This window comes from Oryctolagus cuniculus, chromosome X, assembly GCF_051225735.1.
Source record: "Oryctolagus cuniculus isolate XC-2025 breed Fujian yellow rabbit chromosome X, ASM5122573v1, whole genome shotgun sequence".
Classification (NCBI taxonomy): domain Eukaryota; kingdom Metazoa; phylum Chordata; class Mammalia; order Lagomorpha; family Leporidae; genus Oryctolagus; species Oryctolagus cuniculus.
Window position 1 is genome coordinate 72,607,192 of NC_142888.1, and position 16,404 is coordinate 72,623,595.

General features: G+C 42.6%; 1 protein-coding gene across 4 annotated transcripts in view; it reads right to left on the reverse strand.

Moving 5' to 3' along the window:
* Positions 1-255: 255 nt before the first annotated feature.
* The window catches only part of LOC100357610 (protein PBDC1), a 453,980-nt gene continuing 437,831 nt past the window's right edge, over positions 256-16,404 (reverse strand). Inside the window, exons 2-7 of one of the 4 annotated variants that reach the window (XM_089324725.1) lie at positions 5,515-5,582; positions 5,348-5,413; positions 3,977-4,036; positions 2,413-2,553; positions 1,098-1,209; positions 256-808 (exon numbers count right to left, since the gene is read on the reverse strand). In XM_089324725.1, coding sequence (XP_089180851.1) covers positions 552-808; positions 1,098-1,209; positions 2,413-2,553; positions 3,977-4,036; positions 5,348-5,413; positions 5,515-5,544 — 666 coding nt within the window. In that variant the 5' untranslated portion in view covers positions 5,545-5,582 and the 3' untranslated portion in view covers positions 256-551. Of the gene's footprint in view, positions 809-1,097; positions 1,210-2,412; positions 2,554-3,976; positions 4,037-5,347; positions 5,414-5,514; positions 5,693-16,404 lie in introns of those variants that run through there. The other 3 variants (XM_089324726.1, XM_089324727.1, XM_002720221.6) reach the window with 3 other exon arrangements.

Below are 16,404 nucleotides of genomic sequence, written 5' to 3' on the forward strand. Positions count from 1 at the left end.
CTTCTGTCAGGTACAGAGAGGGAAATCAGAGAGCTATAGTCACTCAAAGGCCAAGAGTCAATTCTTAGGGTACTCTAATCCCAACACCAGGTACAGCTTAACCAGTGAGAGAACTTCACCACAGGAAACAGGGAAAATAATTATCAAACAGGCATACGTCATTTTATGAGACACTGTGAGATTATATGCCTGAAAAAAATGTGAAGTGTCTAACAATTTTAAACACCTTTTTATAGTCAGTCACCAATATAATCATTAAGAACCAAAAGACATTTATTTACAAGATTTCTTACTTGAGCAGCAATGAGAGTCAAGAAACATACAAACAGTTAACTAAAACCTCACTCAAAGTCTTTAAGCCAGTTTATAAAACAACTAGAGCAGCTCCTGACTCTCAGGCTAGAGATGTCTCTCAGCACCCTTCAATTGCACAAAGATACACATTGATAACCCAAGGCGTCTGCGCAGACAGCGCTGTGGCATTTGGCTCAGCTGTAGTAGCTCTAGAGCACTACTGCCTGTTCACCTGTGTTACACAGCTATTCCCCACTTCAGATTCCTTTGTCGGCTTCTTTCTCTTTTTCTCCTTCTTTGGCCTTTTCCTCTTTTTCTCCTTCTCCGGCAACTCCCTCCTCTTTTTTCCCTCCACTGTTGGCTCCTTCCTCTTCTTTTTTCTCGGGTTTCTCTTGCTCTGCTCCACTGACACCTGCTCTCTCTCCTTCTTTGTGCTGAGCACCGACGTAAACTGCTTTGTTATAGCCTTCCCGGTTCCGAGCGATTTCAATGGCCAAAAACTGTATTCTGGGGGCTGGAAGGTGAATAGAGTTGATTATTGTCCTGGCCTCAGTTAATTGCCTAAATCTGCTAGAAATCTATGTGTAAAGCTGACCTAATGTAAAAACCATTTGTGTATACTTAAAAGCTTCAGAGAATGAATTCTAATCCCCTACCAATGAGATGGAAAATACTGAGCTTACAGTTACTTGAGAAATAGCAATAGGATCCTTTACATTAAAGACAGAATAAATAAGATGATCTATACATGTCACTGATTTATCAGTAAAACTAGACTCCTCACAATTCCAGAAGAAACTCACCGAAGATGGTGTTTTCCTCAGTGTAACCCTGAGAACAATCTAGTCGCAGCAAAGTACCATAGTTGAAGTCTTCCACGATCCCTTCAAACTTCAGGCAGAACGGCCTCCACGTCTACAAAGGGAAAAAATAATGCAGCAGCAGACAAATGGAAGAGGCTGATGCGCTCTGGCCAGGAGAGAGGCTTCCACTTTCAGATTAAGGAAAATAACCATAACAGAAGAGACTAGAGTTGAGGTAACTGTAAGTCTCACAATGAAACAAGCACCAAGTTTACTGTGCCTTTAAACTGGCCATTTCCCCCTTCACAAACAAATGTTTTAACCTGAAAAAAATACCTAAATCCTGGGGTGGCTGCTGTGGCACAGCATGTTAGGCTGCAGCTTGGGATGCCTGCACCGCCTATCAGAGTGGCGGTTTGAGTCCCGGCCATTCTTCTGGTCCAGATCCCTGCTAACGTGCTTGGGAACCAGCAGATCATGGCTCAAGTACTTGAGTTCCTGCCACCTATGTGGAGATCTAGATGTAGTTCCTGGCTCCTCGTTTCCACCTGGCCATTTGAGGAATAACCCAAGAGATGAAAGATTTCTCTTTCAAAAAAAAAATCAGTAAAAACAAAATCTAAATTCTATATTACAGTTAAAATGAGATTTCGCAAATAGGTTATCTGCTCTGTTTTGAAGTCATTAGCCAATTCAGTCCAACATGGCTATTCACCCCCATCAAAGCACAAATTAGACAAAGGCAAAAGTTTGGCCCAAAGAGATAAAATTAGATTGTAAGAAAGAAGTCCACTCAATAGCCACAAAGTTCCAAAGATCACTAGCAGCCTGCTAGGAGCTGTAAGTATAGATTCTTCGTTAACTAAGGGTGCATTTCCAAGGAAAAATTTTTTCCTAACTATAAAAATGATAGTGCCCTGTTAAAAGTTCAAGATAATCAGGTAAGCAATGAGAAACATCCCTGGCCTATGATGCCCTGAACTTACACCTCCCTGTACCCTATGTGCCACCCTAGTTCCAGGCCTTCCAGCTGTACTATTTAAGTAGGCTGATTCCACTTCACCTGAAAGGACCAAGTAGATGGGAATTTGAAATGGCCGAGTCAAAAAGGAGAAAAATTAAACTGAGTCAACATGAAACATCCACAAATCAGAAAAACATTCATTTATTTCATAACTTGGCTTATTTTAACAAAAAAGTCCTGGTTCTTTAAGTATTTTCCTTAAAACAAAAAAGTTTTAAATCTATGAAAACCTACTCCTATAAAAAGTTGTTGGTCAGATGCTACATAATATTTAAGAGACAGAATTCTTACCTCTTTTGCCGATTCTGATTTGAGTTCTTCTGGATCTAACACATCTATCTTGAGCTTCTCAAAAATTTTTCGGAATTCAGAGTAGATTTGGTCATCCACTTTGGTGAGTTTCAGGAACTGTGGGTCAACTGATGAAATCAGCTGCCAGACAGGAAGACAATACAGAGATGTTAGTGTCTAATTTTTTTAAAAAAATTATTTTCTTTACTTGAAAGACAGAGTTACAGGGAGAAGTAGAGACAGAGACAAAGAGGTCTTCCATCCACAGGTTCACTCCCTAAATGACCACAACAGCTGGACGAAGCCAGGAGCTTCTTCCAGGTCTCCCATGCGGGTCCAGGGGCCCAAACTTGGGCCATCTTCCACTGCTTTCCCAGACCACAGCAGAGAGCTGGATTGGAAGTGGAGCAGCCGGGACTCGATGAACTGGCACCCATGAGTCATGCTGGCACTGCAGGTGGGGCTTTAACCCACTGCACCACAGCACCAGCCCCATTAGTGTCTAATTTACTATACTTCTCTTACCCCTACCTTCTACAGAAAATGCATAGAACTCTGAGGGCAAAAGACTTCATTAAGAAGTATTGACAGCTTGAATCTTGGATGAAATCATGACATAGTTTTAAAGGGACATAATATAGTGCCTTCCATCAATTTGGCAATTGGTCTATTTGACTATACTAATACCTGGCTATTGCCCTCTGAAGCCATACTAAATGTTTGTTATGTATGAGCCAGGCACTCTTTTTTTTAACTTTTATTTAATGAATATAAATTTCCAAAGTACAGCTTATGGATTACAATGGCTCCCCCCCCATAACTTCCCTCCCACCCACAACCCTCCCCTTTCCTGCTCCCTCTCCCCTTCCATTCACATCAAGATTCATTTTCAATTCTCTTTATATACAGAAGATCAGTTTAGCATATATTAAGTAAAGATTTCAACAGTTTGCACCCACATAGAAACACAAAGTGAAAAATACTGTTTGAGTACTAGTTATGGCATTAAATCACAATGTACAGCACATTAAGGACAGAGATCCTACATGAGGAGTAAGTGCACAGTGACTCCTGTTGTTGACTTAACAAATTGACACTCTTGTTTATGGCATCAGTATTCACCCTAGGCTCTTGTCATGAGTTTCCAAGGCTATGGAAGCCTTTTGAGTTCACCGACTCTGATCATATTTGGACAAGGTCGTAGTCAAAGTGGAAGTTCTCTCCTCCCTTCAGAGAAAGGTACCTCCTTCTTTGATGACCCGTTCTTTCCACTGGGATCTCACTTGCAGAGATCTTTCATTTAGGTCAATTTTTTTGACAGAGTGTCTTGGCTTTCCATGCCAGGCATTCTTTTGACCACAAAAGAACATTGGACAAAGAAGAAATCCCAATTATCAAAACAAATTTGCTTCCATACTCTTATCTCTGTAGGTAAGATCTTATAGCAATAAAAACTACCTCAAAAACACAAAGGGTTAACTTGCTGAGAATACTGATTCACCAAAGCACCAAACAGCACAATCACATGTTTAATTCTGCTTAACGATGAAGACAAACAACTCACCTTGTAATACACTTCAGCATGCTGCATCGCTCTTGCGGCCCAGGCCATTTCAATATCTGGCTACAAAGGAGAAAAGAATGGCAGGTCAGAAGTCTCTCAATCCTGCTACTGGATAGCAAAATAAGTCTGTGGATGTCTATTTAATACTCAGGAGGGCTGCCACACGTGGCATCACTGTCCAATGACAAAGCTGACCTAATGGATTCAAATAATATCATAACTCTTTTGTTCTCATGATAAGCAAAGGAAGCTACCTACACAGTACAAAGAACACAATGGGCCACTCCCTATCTTTTCTCAGTAGCTAGTCAAAGCATGAGATTACAGAAAACATTAATCATATTCTAAAGACTCGCGTAAATCTGTTTACTTGGGTGCAAAGAATTTTGAGAGCCACACATGGTTGGGGGGAGTCTTCAAAAAGTTCATGGAGATACATATAATAAAAAAAGTATGAACTTCAAAACATTTTTGCAGAAAAATAAACATTTTAATTCTACTTCACCATGTACTTTTTGAAGTATCTTTGTATATTTACCTACACCACTGAGCTGTTGGGAGGACAAAGATAATGGAAATGAAACTTTTACTAGTATAGCATATCATAATCTACATTTGTGTTTACCAGATAGCCAATTCCCCACTCTATAACACCTAGAAATAGTCACACCAAATGCCCACCTCCTGTTCCACTGGATTCTCCCACTCCAACTAACCAATCTATCCCACTAACTCTAGAAAAATCTATGTGCATTGTACCTCCATGCCTTCGACCATTCACTTTCCCCACCTACCAATCCATGTCCTTTATCCACCTACACTTTGAGGATCCAGTTCTTAGTCTTTTACTGCCTTGTTACTTCGGGACTCCCTCTTTGGAAACTCAAGACCTGACCCACCCAGCTAGTATGCATCACACCGTTATCTGTGTGTTATTACGATTCTTACATCCCTCTGTCTTGTTTCTTAAAATATATCTGTACTTTCTCCTTAAAGGTCTAAACCAGACGTGCTATAAAGCCAATGCAACTCTGCTGCTCAAATAAATGACTCGGGTCCCTTTAAAAAGCACTGATATTTGGTTCCCATCCCCCGGACATTCTGATTTAATTAGTGTACACTGCAATCTGTACACTGGGAGGTTTAAAAGTCTCCCACGTGATTCTAAAGTGTTGCAAAGTTAGAGAACCACTTCCAGAAGCATTACTCCTGCGTTTCGGAGCCAAGATTAGAATGAATTGAAAGGTGTGGTTCCTAGCGGACGGGGACAGGGTCTGCAAAATATATCAAGGCAGGGGATAATTCATTGGCAGGTTCTATAAAGATTCTAGGCTGCTGGGTGGGTGGGAGCTGTGGGTGAGTCATACTCACATCGTTGCCATAAGACTCTGCTGGGAGAGAAAGAGCGTGTGCCACGGACGCCAGCTCCCCGGAAACCTGGGAAGAGCGAAAAATGAGGGGGGAGAAGAGAGAGAAAAGAGCTCAAGGCTCGATTCAGCCCGACTTCCCAACTCACCCGACCCCAAACAACGTCTCACCGGTTCATCGGTTCCACTACTAGCCTCCATGTTGGCGCCAGAAAGCGTGGCTTCACCTCTCCGGAAGTGATTTTTTTTTTTCGCGCTTCTTCCGCAGTTGGCTGGAAAGAGAAACCAAACCGACGGTGTCTTCCGCCTGCGCCTGCGCACACTGTCTCTCGCCCGGAGGTAGTCGCAGACTCCGCCTCAACAGCTATTCGCAGAGGGGGCGTGTTTCTGTGTCGGGGCTGCGGCAGCGATCTCGGGTAATTTGCTGGCAGTAATTACGATGATGATCCTGGCAGAAATTCGAATTTACGCTCCATTCGTGCTTGTGTAACACACACACACACTGCAGAACCCACGCCAGGGAGTAAATCACAAAAAGCAATGGCTCTGGCGGCTGGAGTTCCGAGATGAAGAATTTAGTCCTTGGGGCTGCCGATGTAGCATCCGCCTGCGGCGCCGGCATCCCACTTGGGCTCCGATTGGAGTCCCAGCTGCTCCACTTCCCATCAGCTCCCTGCTGATGGCCCTGCACCCGTGTGGGAGACCCTGAGAAAGCTCCTGGCTCCTGGCTTCGGATAGGCGCAGCTCTGGCCCTTGAGACCATTTAGGGAGTGAACCAGAGGATGGAAGACCTCTCTCTCTGTCCCTCTCTCTGTCTATAACTAAGCCTCTCAAGTAAATAAATAAATCTTTTTAAAAAATTGCAAGCAAAAAAAAATCTCTGCCTTGATGGAACTATAGTGAGGAAACAAGGTGGCGATGACATCATGGCCACACACACACACACACACACACACACCAGTACCTAAAATCACAAATAGGCATGATTGGGGGGGGTGGGGTGCTGGAAGGAAGAATTTAGTTCCAGCCATGAAGGAACTAGAGACAGTGAGAGAACAGATAAAGTGACAATCATAGCATAGCATCATATGCTGTGAGAGCGTGAAGGAATGGGGGATGCCTAATCTGAGTCATCAAGGGCACTTAGCCAAGCAGATAGGGAAAGACCCTACAGCAGACAGAACCACATATGCAAAGGCATTGATGAATTAAACATCAAAACACCTTTCTGAAAATTGAAAAAGTATAGCTAGAACCAGAATGCAGTCATCTATAATCATTTGAGAGAGCAGAGAGCCTTTGTATGCTGAATCTTTTTTTGTTTGTTTCTTATTCCATGAATTCCTAGAGAATGGGTTCCAGCAGCACAGGCTGCTTTCCACATTGGTTCTGACAAAGTGGACTTCTCTAGGTGCAGCAGGCTGGCGCCTCAATTGAACCCAGGGACCTTTCTCCTTGGCCTCCTTCTGATCATCTTCCTTAACATGTTCCAGGAAGCTATCTCAGCTGCTAGAGTGTTTAATATGCTCTGTGTGCACATTAATTCTTTTGGCAAGAACCTTACATTTAACTTATTTGCTTATAACAATGCCAACAGTATGCTGGAAAGCACTGCAGACTATTCCAATTTTTCCTTGGTAACATGGGGCATTCCTTTTTGAACAGTACCCATTCCCTTGATGTCTACAATGTCACCTTTCTTGTAGATGTGCATGTATGTGGCCAAAGGAACAACTCCATGCTTTCTAAAAGGCCTGGAGAACATATATTGGGTGCCTGTCCTCTTTCCCTTTGTGCTGTATGCTGAAGGTTAAGGAATTTGGAGTTTACCCTAAAAGCAATGTTAAACTATTGAAGGCTGTTAAAGAGGCAAGCCTTGTGAAAAGACGTAAATTTTAAGATCATTTCTTTGGGGGGAAAAAGATCACTCTAATACAATGTGTAAGATTAACTTGAGGAAGACAAAATTTGAGGCAGAGATGAGCTTGAAATCAGTGGTTGATGAAAATCTAAATCAAGGCAGTGACAGTTGAGAATTAACAAGACTGAATTGATAAGACCTTTTTGACTAATTGCAAGTAATTGGAAGGCAAAGAATTAGGATTCTAATATGACTCCCAGTTTTCAGAATGGGATTTGGGGATGAATGTCATTGAGCTAGAAAATACAAGAAGATGATGCATTCAACTTAAGGAATTGAGTTTGAAAAGCATATGGAATATTCAGATAGAATTGACTATGCAGAGGGTGATATAATCAGAGAAATAAACTTGATAGATGATACTTCAGGTTTCCTTGAATTCTCCCAAAGGAACTATCAAGAATGGTAAAGACACAAAGAGCAGCAGCAGATCAAGGACAGTACCATCTATGAAGAAGAAACAGCAGGAAAAACAAACAAAAAAACCCACAAAATAACTGAAAAAGGAAGTAGGAGCAGGCATGGGACATCTACATCCCATATCAGAGTGCCTGGGTTCAAGTCCCAGCTCCATTTCAAACTGCTTGCTAAGGCACACCTGGGAGGCAGCAGGTGATGGATTAAGTACTTCAGACCCTGCCACCCATGTGGGACAGACTTAGATGGAATTCTGGGCTCCTGGTTTCTGCCTGGCCCAATCTGTTGTTGCAGGTATTGGAGGAATGAACTAGGAGACACCTGTTTAACTCTGCATTTCGGAGATGATGAAAATTAATAATTTTTTAAAAGGAGTTGTCAGTGAAACATCAGCAAGAAACAATGCAGAATCTTATAGAAGCCTAAGGATAAAAGAACTTCTGGAGGGCAGGCATTGTGGTGCAGTAGGCTGCCCCTTGGGATGCCCACATCTCATATCAGAATGCCTGGTATCCAGTCCACCTCCACCTTTCAATCTAGCTTCCTGCTAACGCACCTGGGAGGCAGTAGATGATGGCTCAAGCACTTAAGTCCTTGCCACTCATGTGGGAGACCCAGGTTGATTTCCAGGCTCCTGGCTTCAGCCTGGCCCAGCCCTGGGCATTTGGGGAGTGAACCAGCAGATAGAAGATTCCCTCTTTCTCTCTCTCTCTCTCCATTTCAAATAAATACATAAATCTTTTTAAAAATAACTTTGTTTTAAAAAGGACTTTCATGGAGCTGGGGGTGAACAGAGCCTAGTACCCTGTGTTGAATTAAGCCCATAAATACTGAGAGGTCACGACATCTTTAGCAAGAACAGGTTTTTTTTTAAGATTTTATTTATGTATTTTAAATACAGAGAGAGAGAGAGAGAGAGAGAATCTTCCATCCACTGGTTCACTCCCCAAATGGCTGCAATGGCTGGGACTGGACCAGGCTGAAGCCAGAAGCCTGGAACTCCATCTGGGTCTCCTGTGTGGGTGACAGGGGCCCAAGCACTTGGGCCATCCTTCACTGCTTTCCCAGGTGCATTAGCAGAGAGCTGGAGCAGAAGCATAACGGTGATCCAATATGGAATGTCAGCATTGAAGGTAGAGGTTTAACCCACTGCGTCACAACTCAGGCGTCACAACCCAGGCCCCAGCAAGAGCAGTTTTAGTGGGATGGTGAAGGCAGAAGGCAGATTGCATTGGGTTGAAAAGGGAGTTGGAGGGCGGGGTAAAGAAGAGGCAATAGTGATTGTAGACAGTTCTGCCAATGAGTTGCAGCCAGGAAGACATATGAGGTCTAGGGACTTTATTTAAATTGCGGTAAAAGACAGCTAATTTATCATCTTAACTATTTTGAAATGTATAGTTCAGTAGTTCTAATATATTCACATTGTTGTATAACCGATCTCCAGAACCTTTTCATCTTGCAAAACTGAAATTCTATACAATTAAATAACAATTCCCCATTTCCCCCTCCTCCCAGCCCCTGGCAACCATCATTCTATTTCCTATTCCTATGAATTTCACTATGTCAGATATTGCATAAAAGAGAACGCAAACAATATTTGCCTTTTTGTGACTGGCTTTTGTCATACAATGCAATGTCCTTGAGGTTCATCCATGTTGTAGCATAAGACAGGGTTTCCTTCTTTTAAGGCAGAATAATATTCCATTTTATGTAATTGCCACATGTTTATTCATTTTCCATCAAGAAATGCTTAGGTTGCTGTCACCTTTGACTGTTGTGAATAATGCTGGCTGCTATGAACACAGGTGTGCAAATATTACTTTGAGATTCTGATTTCGATCCTTTTGGCTATGTTCCCAGAAGAGAGATGGCTGGATCATATGGTTAATCATAGAGTTACTGGACCATATTTTTTTAAAGATTTATTTATTTGAAGGACAGGGAGAGGGAGAGAGAGGGAGAGAGAAGGAGAGAGAGAGAGAGAAAGAGAGAGAGAGAGAGAGAATCTTCCATCCTCTTGTTCACTCCCAAAGTGACTGCTACAGCCAGGTTAGAAGCCAGAAGCCAGGAATTCTATCCAGGTCTCTCACATGAGTGTTTGTGTCCCGGCTGCTCCACTTCTGATCCAACTGCCTGCTGATGACCTGGGAAAGCAGTGGATACTGGTCCAAGTTTTTGGGCCCCTGTCACCAGTGTGGGAGTCCTGAATGATGCTCCTGCCTCCTAGTTTCAGGCTGGCCTAGCCCTGGCCATTGTGACCATCTAGGGAGTGAGCCAGCAGAACTCTCTCTCGTGCTCTCTCTGCCTTTCAAATGGATAAACAAATCTAAAATAAATTGGTAACACATTGAAAGCAGCAATGTTGGTGGCAAGCATTTTGCATAGTACAGACATTGCTTGGGATACCCACATCCCATATCAGAGTGCCTGCGTCTGAGTTTTGTCTCTGTCCTGATTCCAGACTCCTGATAATGCATACCCTCTGAGGCAGCAGGCAATGGCTCAAGTAGTTGGGTCTTTGCCAGCCATATAGAAGACCTAGATTGAGATCCCAGCTCCTGGCTTCAGCTTGGTATAGGCCTGGTTGTTGAAGGGAATTTGGGAAGACAACCAGTGGATCAGAGATCTCTATCAGTATGTCTATCATTACTACTCTTCCGCATTTCACTCCTGCAGTTAGTATTCTGGAGAATTGTGTCACAATCAGCAGCAGTATCATAGGAGACTGAGCCCTTAAAGCAGAGCTCAGATTGATAATAGAGGGCTCATATTATAAGGCTGCATGTTATTTTGTCATCCTACCTGAAATGCATTCTTATTTGAGTGCAGGGACCGTGGTTTATTTTATAAAAGGTATTTTTGGAGTATTACAAGACTGTCTCTAGGTACCCCACCTTCAATGTGGTACCATCTCTTTACTTATTCTTTTAAAATATTTATTTATTTATTTGAAAGGCAGAGTTACAGAAAGGTAGAGGTAGAGACAGAGAGAGAGGTCTTCCATCCACTGGGTCACTCCCCAGATGGTTGCAATGGCTGGAGCTACACCGATCCAAAGCCAGGAGCCAGGAGCTTCTTCCGGGTCTCCCACATGGGTGCAGGGACCAAGAACTTGGGCCATCTTCTACTGCTTTCCCAGGCCATAGCAGAGAGCTGATCAGAAGTGGAGCAGCCGGGACTCGACCAGCACCCTATGGGATGCCAGCACTGAGGCGGCTTGACCCACTATGCCACAGCGTTGGCCCCTCTTTACTTTTAATGGAGTTTTTATTCCATTTAATTTATATTGTATCTCTTATGTTCCTCAATTTTTTTTCTCTTTTTAAAAAGATGTATTTACTTGAAAGGCAGAGTTATGGGGGGGGTGGGGAACAGACCGAGAAAGAGATAGAGATAGAGAGACAGAGACAGAGACAGAGATACTGATTTTCCAACCACTGGTTCACTCCCCACAGACACCCACATGGGATGCTGGCATTCAAGGCAGAGACTTAACCCATTGTGCCACAATGTTGGCCCCCATTTCTTTTTTTTTTTCTTTTTATTTATTTATTTGAAAGAGTTACACAGAGAGAGAGTCAGAGAGAGAGAGAGAGAGAGAGAGAGGTCTTCCATCCAATGGTTCACTCCCCAGTTGGCCGCAACGGCCGGAGCTGCGCCAATCCGAAGCCAGGAGCCAGGAGCTTCCTCCAGGCCTCCCATGTGGGTGCAGGGGCCCAAGCGCCGCCCCCCCCATTTCTTTTTTAAAAAAGATTTATTTAGGTGCTGGCACTGTGGCACAGTGGGTTAATGCCCTGGCCTGAAGTGCCAGCATCCCATATGGGCGCCGGTTCTAGTCCTGGCTGCTCCGCTTCCCATCCAGCTCTGCTATGGCCTGGGAAAGCAGTAGAAGATGGCCCAAGTCCTTGGGCCCCTGCACCCATGTGGGAGACCCAGAAGAAGCTCCTGGCTCCTGGCTTTGGATCAACATAGCTCTGGCCATGGCGGCCATATGGGGAATGAACCAGTGGATGGAAGACCTCTCTCTCTCTCTCTCTCTCTCTTTCTCTGTGTGTGTGTGTGTGCCTCTGCTTTTCTGCATTATGTATTATAAAGGCAGAATTATGGAGGGAAAGGGAGAGAGAAATCTTTCATTTGCTGGTTCACTCCCCAAAAGACCACAATGGCTAGAGCTTGGGCCACGCCAAATCCAGGAGCCTTGAATTCTGTTCTGGTCTTCCATCTGGCTGCAGGGACCCAAATACTTGAGCCATCTTCTGCTGCTTTCTTATTTGCATTCTCAAGGAGCTGGGTTGGAAATGGAGCGTCCAAGACCTGAACTGGTGCACATACTGGACACCATTTCCCTATTCCTTTTTCTTTTTTAATACACTGTATATTGTGTGCAATCTTTCATTCTATCCCCAATATTTGTGGATAATATACTTAGAGGTATGGCCATATGTGGTTAAGCTCTAGTAAAGACAAAAAATGCCAGTAACTTCTTACGAGATATTCATTCTAGTGAGATATATTGTTACACTAAAAGTGACAGTTACAAAAAGACAGTAGTAATCAGAATGGTAGATTCCAAGGAGTAACACAGTAGCTGACATACAGCAGAGTTGCCATGAGTATTTGTTGGATGAATGGATCAATGACAATAAATCCAGGGTATTAAGGGAAGACAGAGAAAGCTATGTATCTTAGTCCATTATGCGCTACTGTAACAGAATACCTGTGAATAATTTATAATGAGAAGAAATTATTTCTCATGGTTCTGGAGGCTGAGATGTTCAAGATCAAGGGGCTGACATGTGGTGAGGGTCTTCTTGCTGTGCCATCCCACCGTAGAAGGTCAAGAGAGTATGTGCACCAGAATGAAAGAGACCAAACTGGCATTATCAAGCCTTTTTAAAGAAGCCCTTAATCCATTCATGAAGGTGGGATGCTAATGGCCTAATCATCTCTCAAACGTCCCAACTTTCAACACTATTGCATTGGGGATTAAGTTTCCAACACATTGAGGGTGGGTGGCACACATTCAAATGATAGTAGCGCCTAAGCTATCCTGTGGGCATGCTAGAACCTGATTGACTCCTGATGTGGGCATACCTTAAGTTAAGGTTGGAAGCTTCTGACCTGTTAAATTCCCAAGAAAACCATGGTAGTTGTCACTTTTAACTTAATATCATTCATGGATAAGGGTTAGAGAAATAATCATTGTTAACTATTGAGTATGGATCACACGGACCTCAGATTGTTCTACATCAGTCTCTCTGTGTTAGTAGTTAACTGTGGGTGTCTTTGCACATATACATACAGGCCTGTGCATTAATGTATTTCAGAAAGAGATAGCTTTCCAGGCACATAAAGGCAGTACAAGTGATCTGGAACCAGATCAGATTTAGATGCACCTCCTCCTTAGAAGTTACCAACCTTACTCTCCTTTTCAGTCTCAGGGTCTTGACAGTTCATGCTTAAGTTATGTGGTCTTTTATTTCAGAAGCACTTGAGTATGTGCATATGTGTATGCGTGTATAAAGTTTTATATATATAATATATAATATATATAACATGCAACATATATATATGTTAAGCAGTTTTCTTAAACTAACTGGATTTTTGTTTCCTCACTCTGAAAGTGAAGATTGTTGTCACATATGCCGTACTTAGTCATTTAAATGTTGGAATTATAAATGAATGTATGAGCTCTTAGCACAAGTGTAGAAGACACTAAAATCCCAGTAAACTTTAGACCATCCAGAATGCAACTGACTTTCCAGACACAGCTCACATTGAAGCTCTAAGGTAATTTCCTGAAAAAGTTCTTTAGTTCCACAATGCTAAGGGAGAAACCTGAGTTGAGCAAAAGAGAGAAATAGGCATCGGATACCCTGGTAGGTCCAGCAGCAACTCTCTGGTACTGGGGTGAGTAGGTGCTGTCACACTGGATGGGCACAGATCCCAGTCATGCTGTAAAGGCTTTCTCCAAGGGAAGTTCTGAAATTGCCACTCAGAAAGAAAAATTCCAGGTTGTTATAGACAAGACTCTGGGTTTTGGAGGCAAGAAGCCCTGGGGTTTAAGGCTTCCACAGCCTAGGCAGATCATATCAAGAACCTTGGGTGATCACTGATGTCATACATGAGTGTTAATTGTCAAATAAACAAGTCACTGTGCACTTACTCCCCATGCAGGACTTCTGTCCCACAAAGAGTTATTATGAGACTTATAGTAAAAAGTGTTCCCAAAGAATTATTTCCTTTTATTGTATTAAGAGAAGGATATTCTTATGTCTCATAAGTTATAGTTATGTCTAAGAGCTCACAAAAGATGTATCATTCTTTGATTCTTATTCAAAGATAATTAAGTTTCTAAAAAAGAAAGGGGGGGAGGAAGGAAGGAAGGAAGGAAGGAAGGAAGGAAGGAAGGAAGGAAGGAAGGAAGAAATAAAAGAGAAAAAAAGATAAAAATTACCTTCAAGATGCAATACCTTTGAACAGCCCCTGACTGGATTATTGAGGAACAGGTTCTTTTCTTTTCTATTTATTTTTCCCTCTTCTTTCTTCTTTTTTGTTTTCTCTCTCATTCAAAACACTAAACTCTTTATCTAGAATAGAGTTAATCCTCTGTATATAAAGTTAAATGAAAATAGATCATGGTAAGAAAACAAGACAGGGAAAAGGAGAGGGAAGAGGAAGAGGGCAAGAGTGGGTGGGAGGACGAGTACAGTGGGAAACATTACTATGTTCCTAGTGTTGTATATATGAAATGCATGCAAATTAAATAAAAATATTTAAACTGGGCCCATTTAAAAAAAGATTTTTTTTTTATTTGAAAGATAGAGTTACAGAGAATGGTAGAGACAGAGAGAGGTCTTCCATCCGCTGGTTCACTCCACAAATGACAGCTAAGGCCAGAGCTGAGCTGATCCAAAGCCAGGAGCCAGGAGCTTCTTCCAGGTCTCCCATGTGGGTGCGGGAGTCTTTGGGCCATCCTCCGATGCTTCCCCAGGTGCATTAGCAGGGAGCTGGATCAGAAGTGGAGCAGCCGGGACTCAAACCAGCACCCACATGGGATGCCAGCACTGCAGGCTGGGGCTTTAATGCACTGTGCCACAGTGCTGGCTGGGCCCATTTTTAAGAATGAAAATGAACTTATCTTCAAAACATTAATGGAAAATGCACATTATCAAACTATGGATTTCAAATTTCTTGTGCACCAAAATAAACTTACCTTTTAATTTCATTTTCCACAAACTTTGGTACTCTTATATAATTACTCTTTTCTCCTTCCCTTCTTTTTTTGAACTTTATTTACTCTTGCTCTACTTACTCCTGTTCCTTCTTTCCTGTTTTATTTGTAATCATAGCAAATTTGCAGAAATATAAATAGCTTTTATGTTAACACTTGGTAACTCAAGTCCTATTCTTAAATTTTCTCAGCTAAAAATGTGGAGGTTTTTGCCTCAGCAATTGTTCTTTTCTCTGATTGATCAGAACAATTTGATCATTGAGGATTTGGATCAATTCTTTTTTTTCACACGAAACCTTCTGAAGCTTTACCCATGCCCATTTTTAGTGACCTCCCCAGTCACTGCACTCTATTCCATTGTCAGGTGAGCTTATGGAACTGGATGTCAGAATATGGCAGCAAGCCTGCACTCTGCCTGAGCCATCACAGCGTGGCTGGGCTACTGAATATGTTGCTGCAGTCATAAGGAGTCATTGCGCAGCCAAGGAGATAGGAATGAGACATGGGAAGAGTCAATCCTGCGGATCTAGCCCTGAGCTGGCCACTTCTACAGGATAATATAGGATCTGGAGCTAGCAATCGCAAAGTGATCTCTCTAGGAGTGGCTCCATGGTTCCAGCAGTGCAATAGTAAACTTTCTCCTGGCCACAGGGTCCCCAGTTGCACAGATCACCTGCTAGGAGTCATTTAGGCCAGGTCAAGTGATTCATGCTACTTCATCACTCTTTTTGTTTATTTCAAAGTCAGAGCTACACAGAGATGGGGAGAGACAGAGAGTGAGATCTTTCACGTATATTCCCCAGATGGCCACAATCGCCTGGGCTGGACCAGGCTGAAGCCAGGCGCTTCATCCAGGTCTCCCACAAGGGTGAGATAGGCCCAAACAATTGGGCCATCTTCTGATACTTTCCCCGGCCTTTAGCAGGGATCTGGATCAGAAGTAGAGCAGCCAGGACATGATCCAGTGCCCGTATGGGATGCCAGTGTTGCAGGTGGCAGCCTTACACACTATATCACAATGCTGACCCCTGCTTCATCACTCTTATGGAAACAATTCTGTCAGTTTTTCCTCTCAGCCCTCATTGGATTCATATTTGATCCCATGGCAGCTAGGCCAAGAGAGAAATCTGAGTAAGTCTTATCTTCAAAATCACCACTTTCCTCAAATCACCTCTCTGTTTTTGGTGAGCCAATCTGGGATTCCAGGCTATTTCTTCCTTAGGATGTCATTGCATAGTATCACTTTAAGTCCCCAAATCATGCAGTTCTGATAGAAAATAGTATGTTATGATAATTATCACTGATTAACTCTGATGTTAAGTATTTTTCCCATAAACCATGAAGTGTGTGCAACATGGAAGGAGGACATTTCTTTTCATCACTACATAAGACAATGCTGGAAATACAGGTAAAGGCCACTATTTAATCACATGGTAGTAAGAAACATACATGATCTGACTCCCTCCCAAAAAGTTTTTTAAGTATTGCA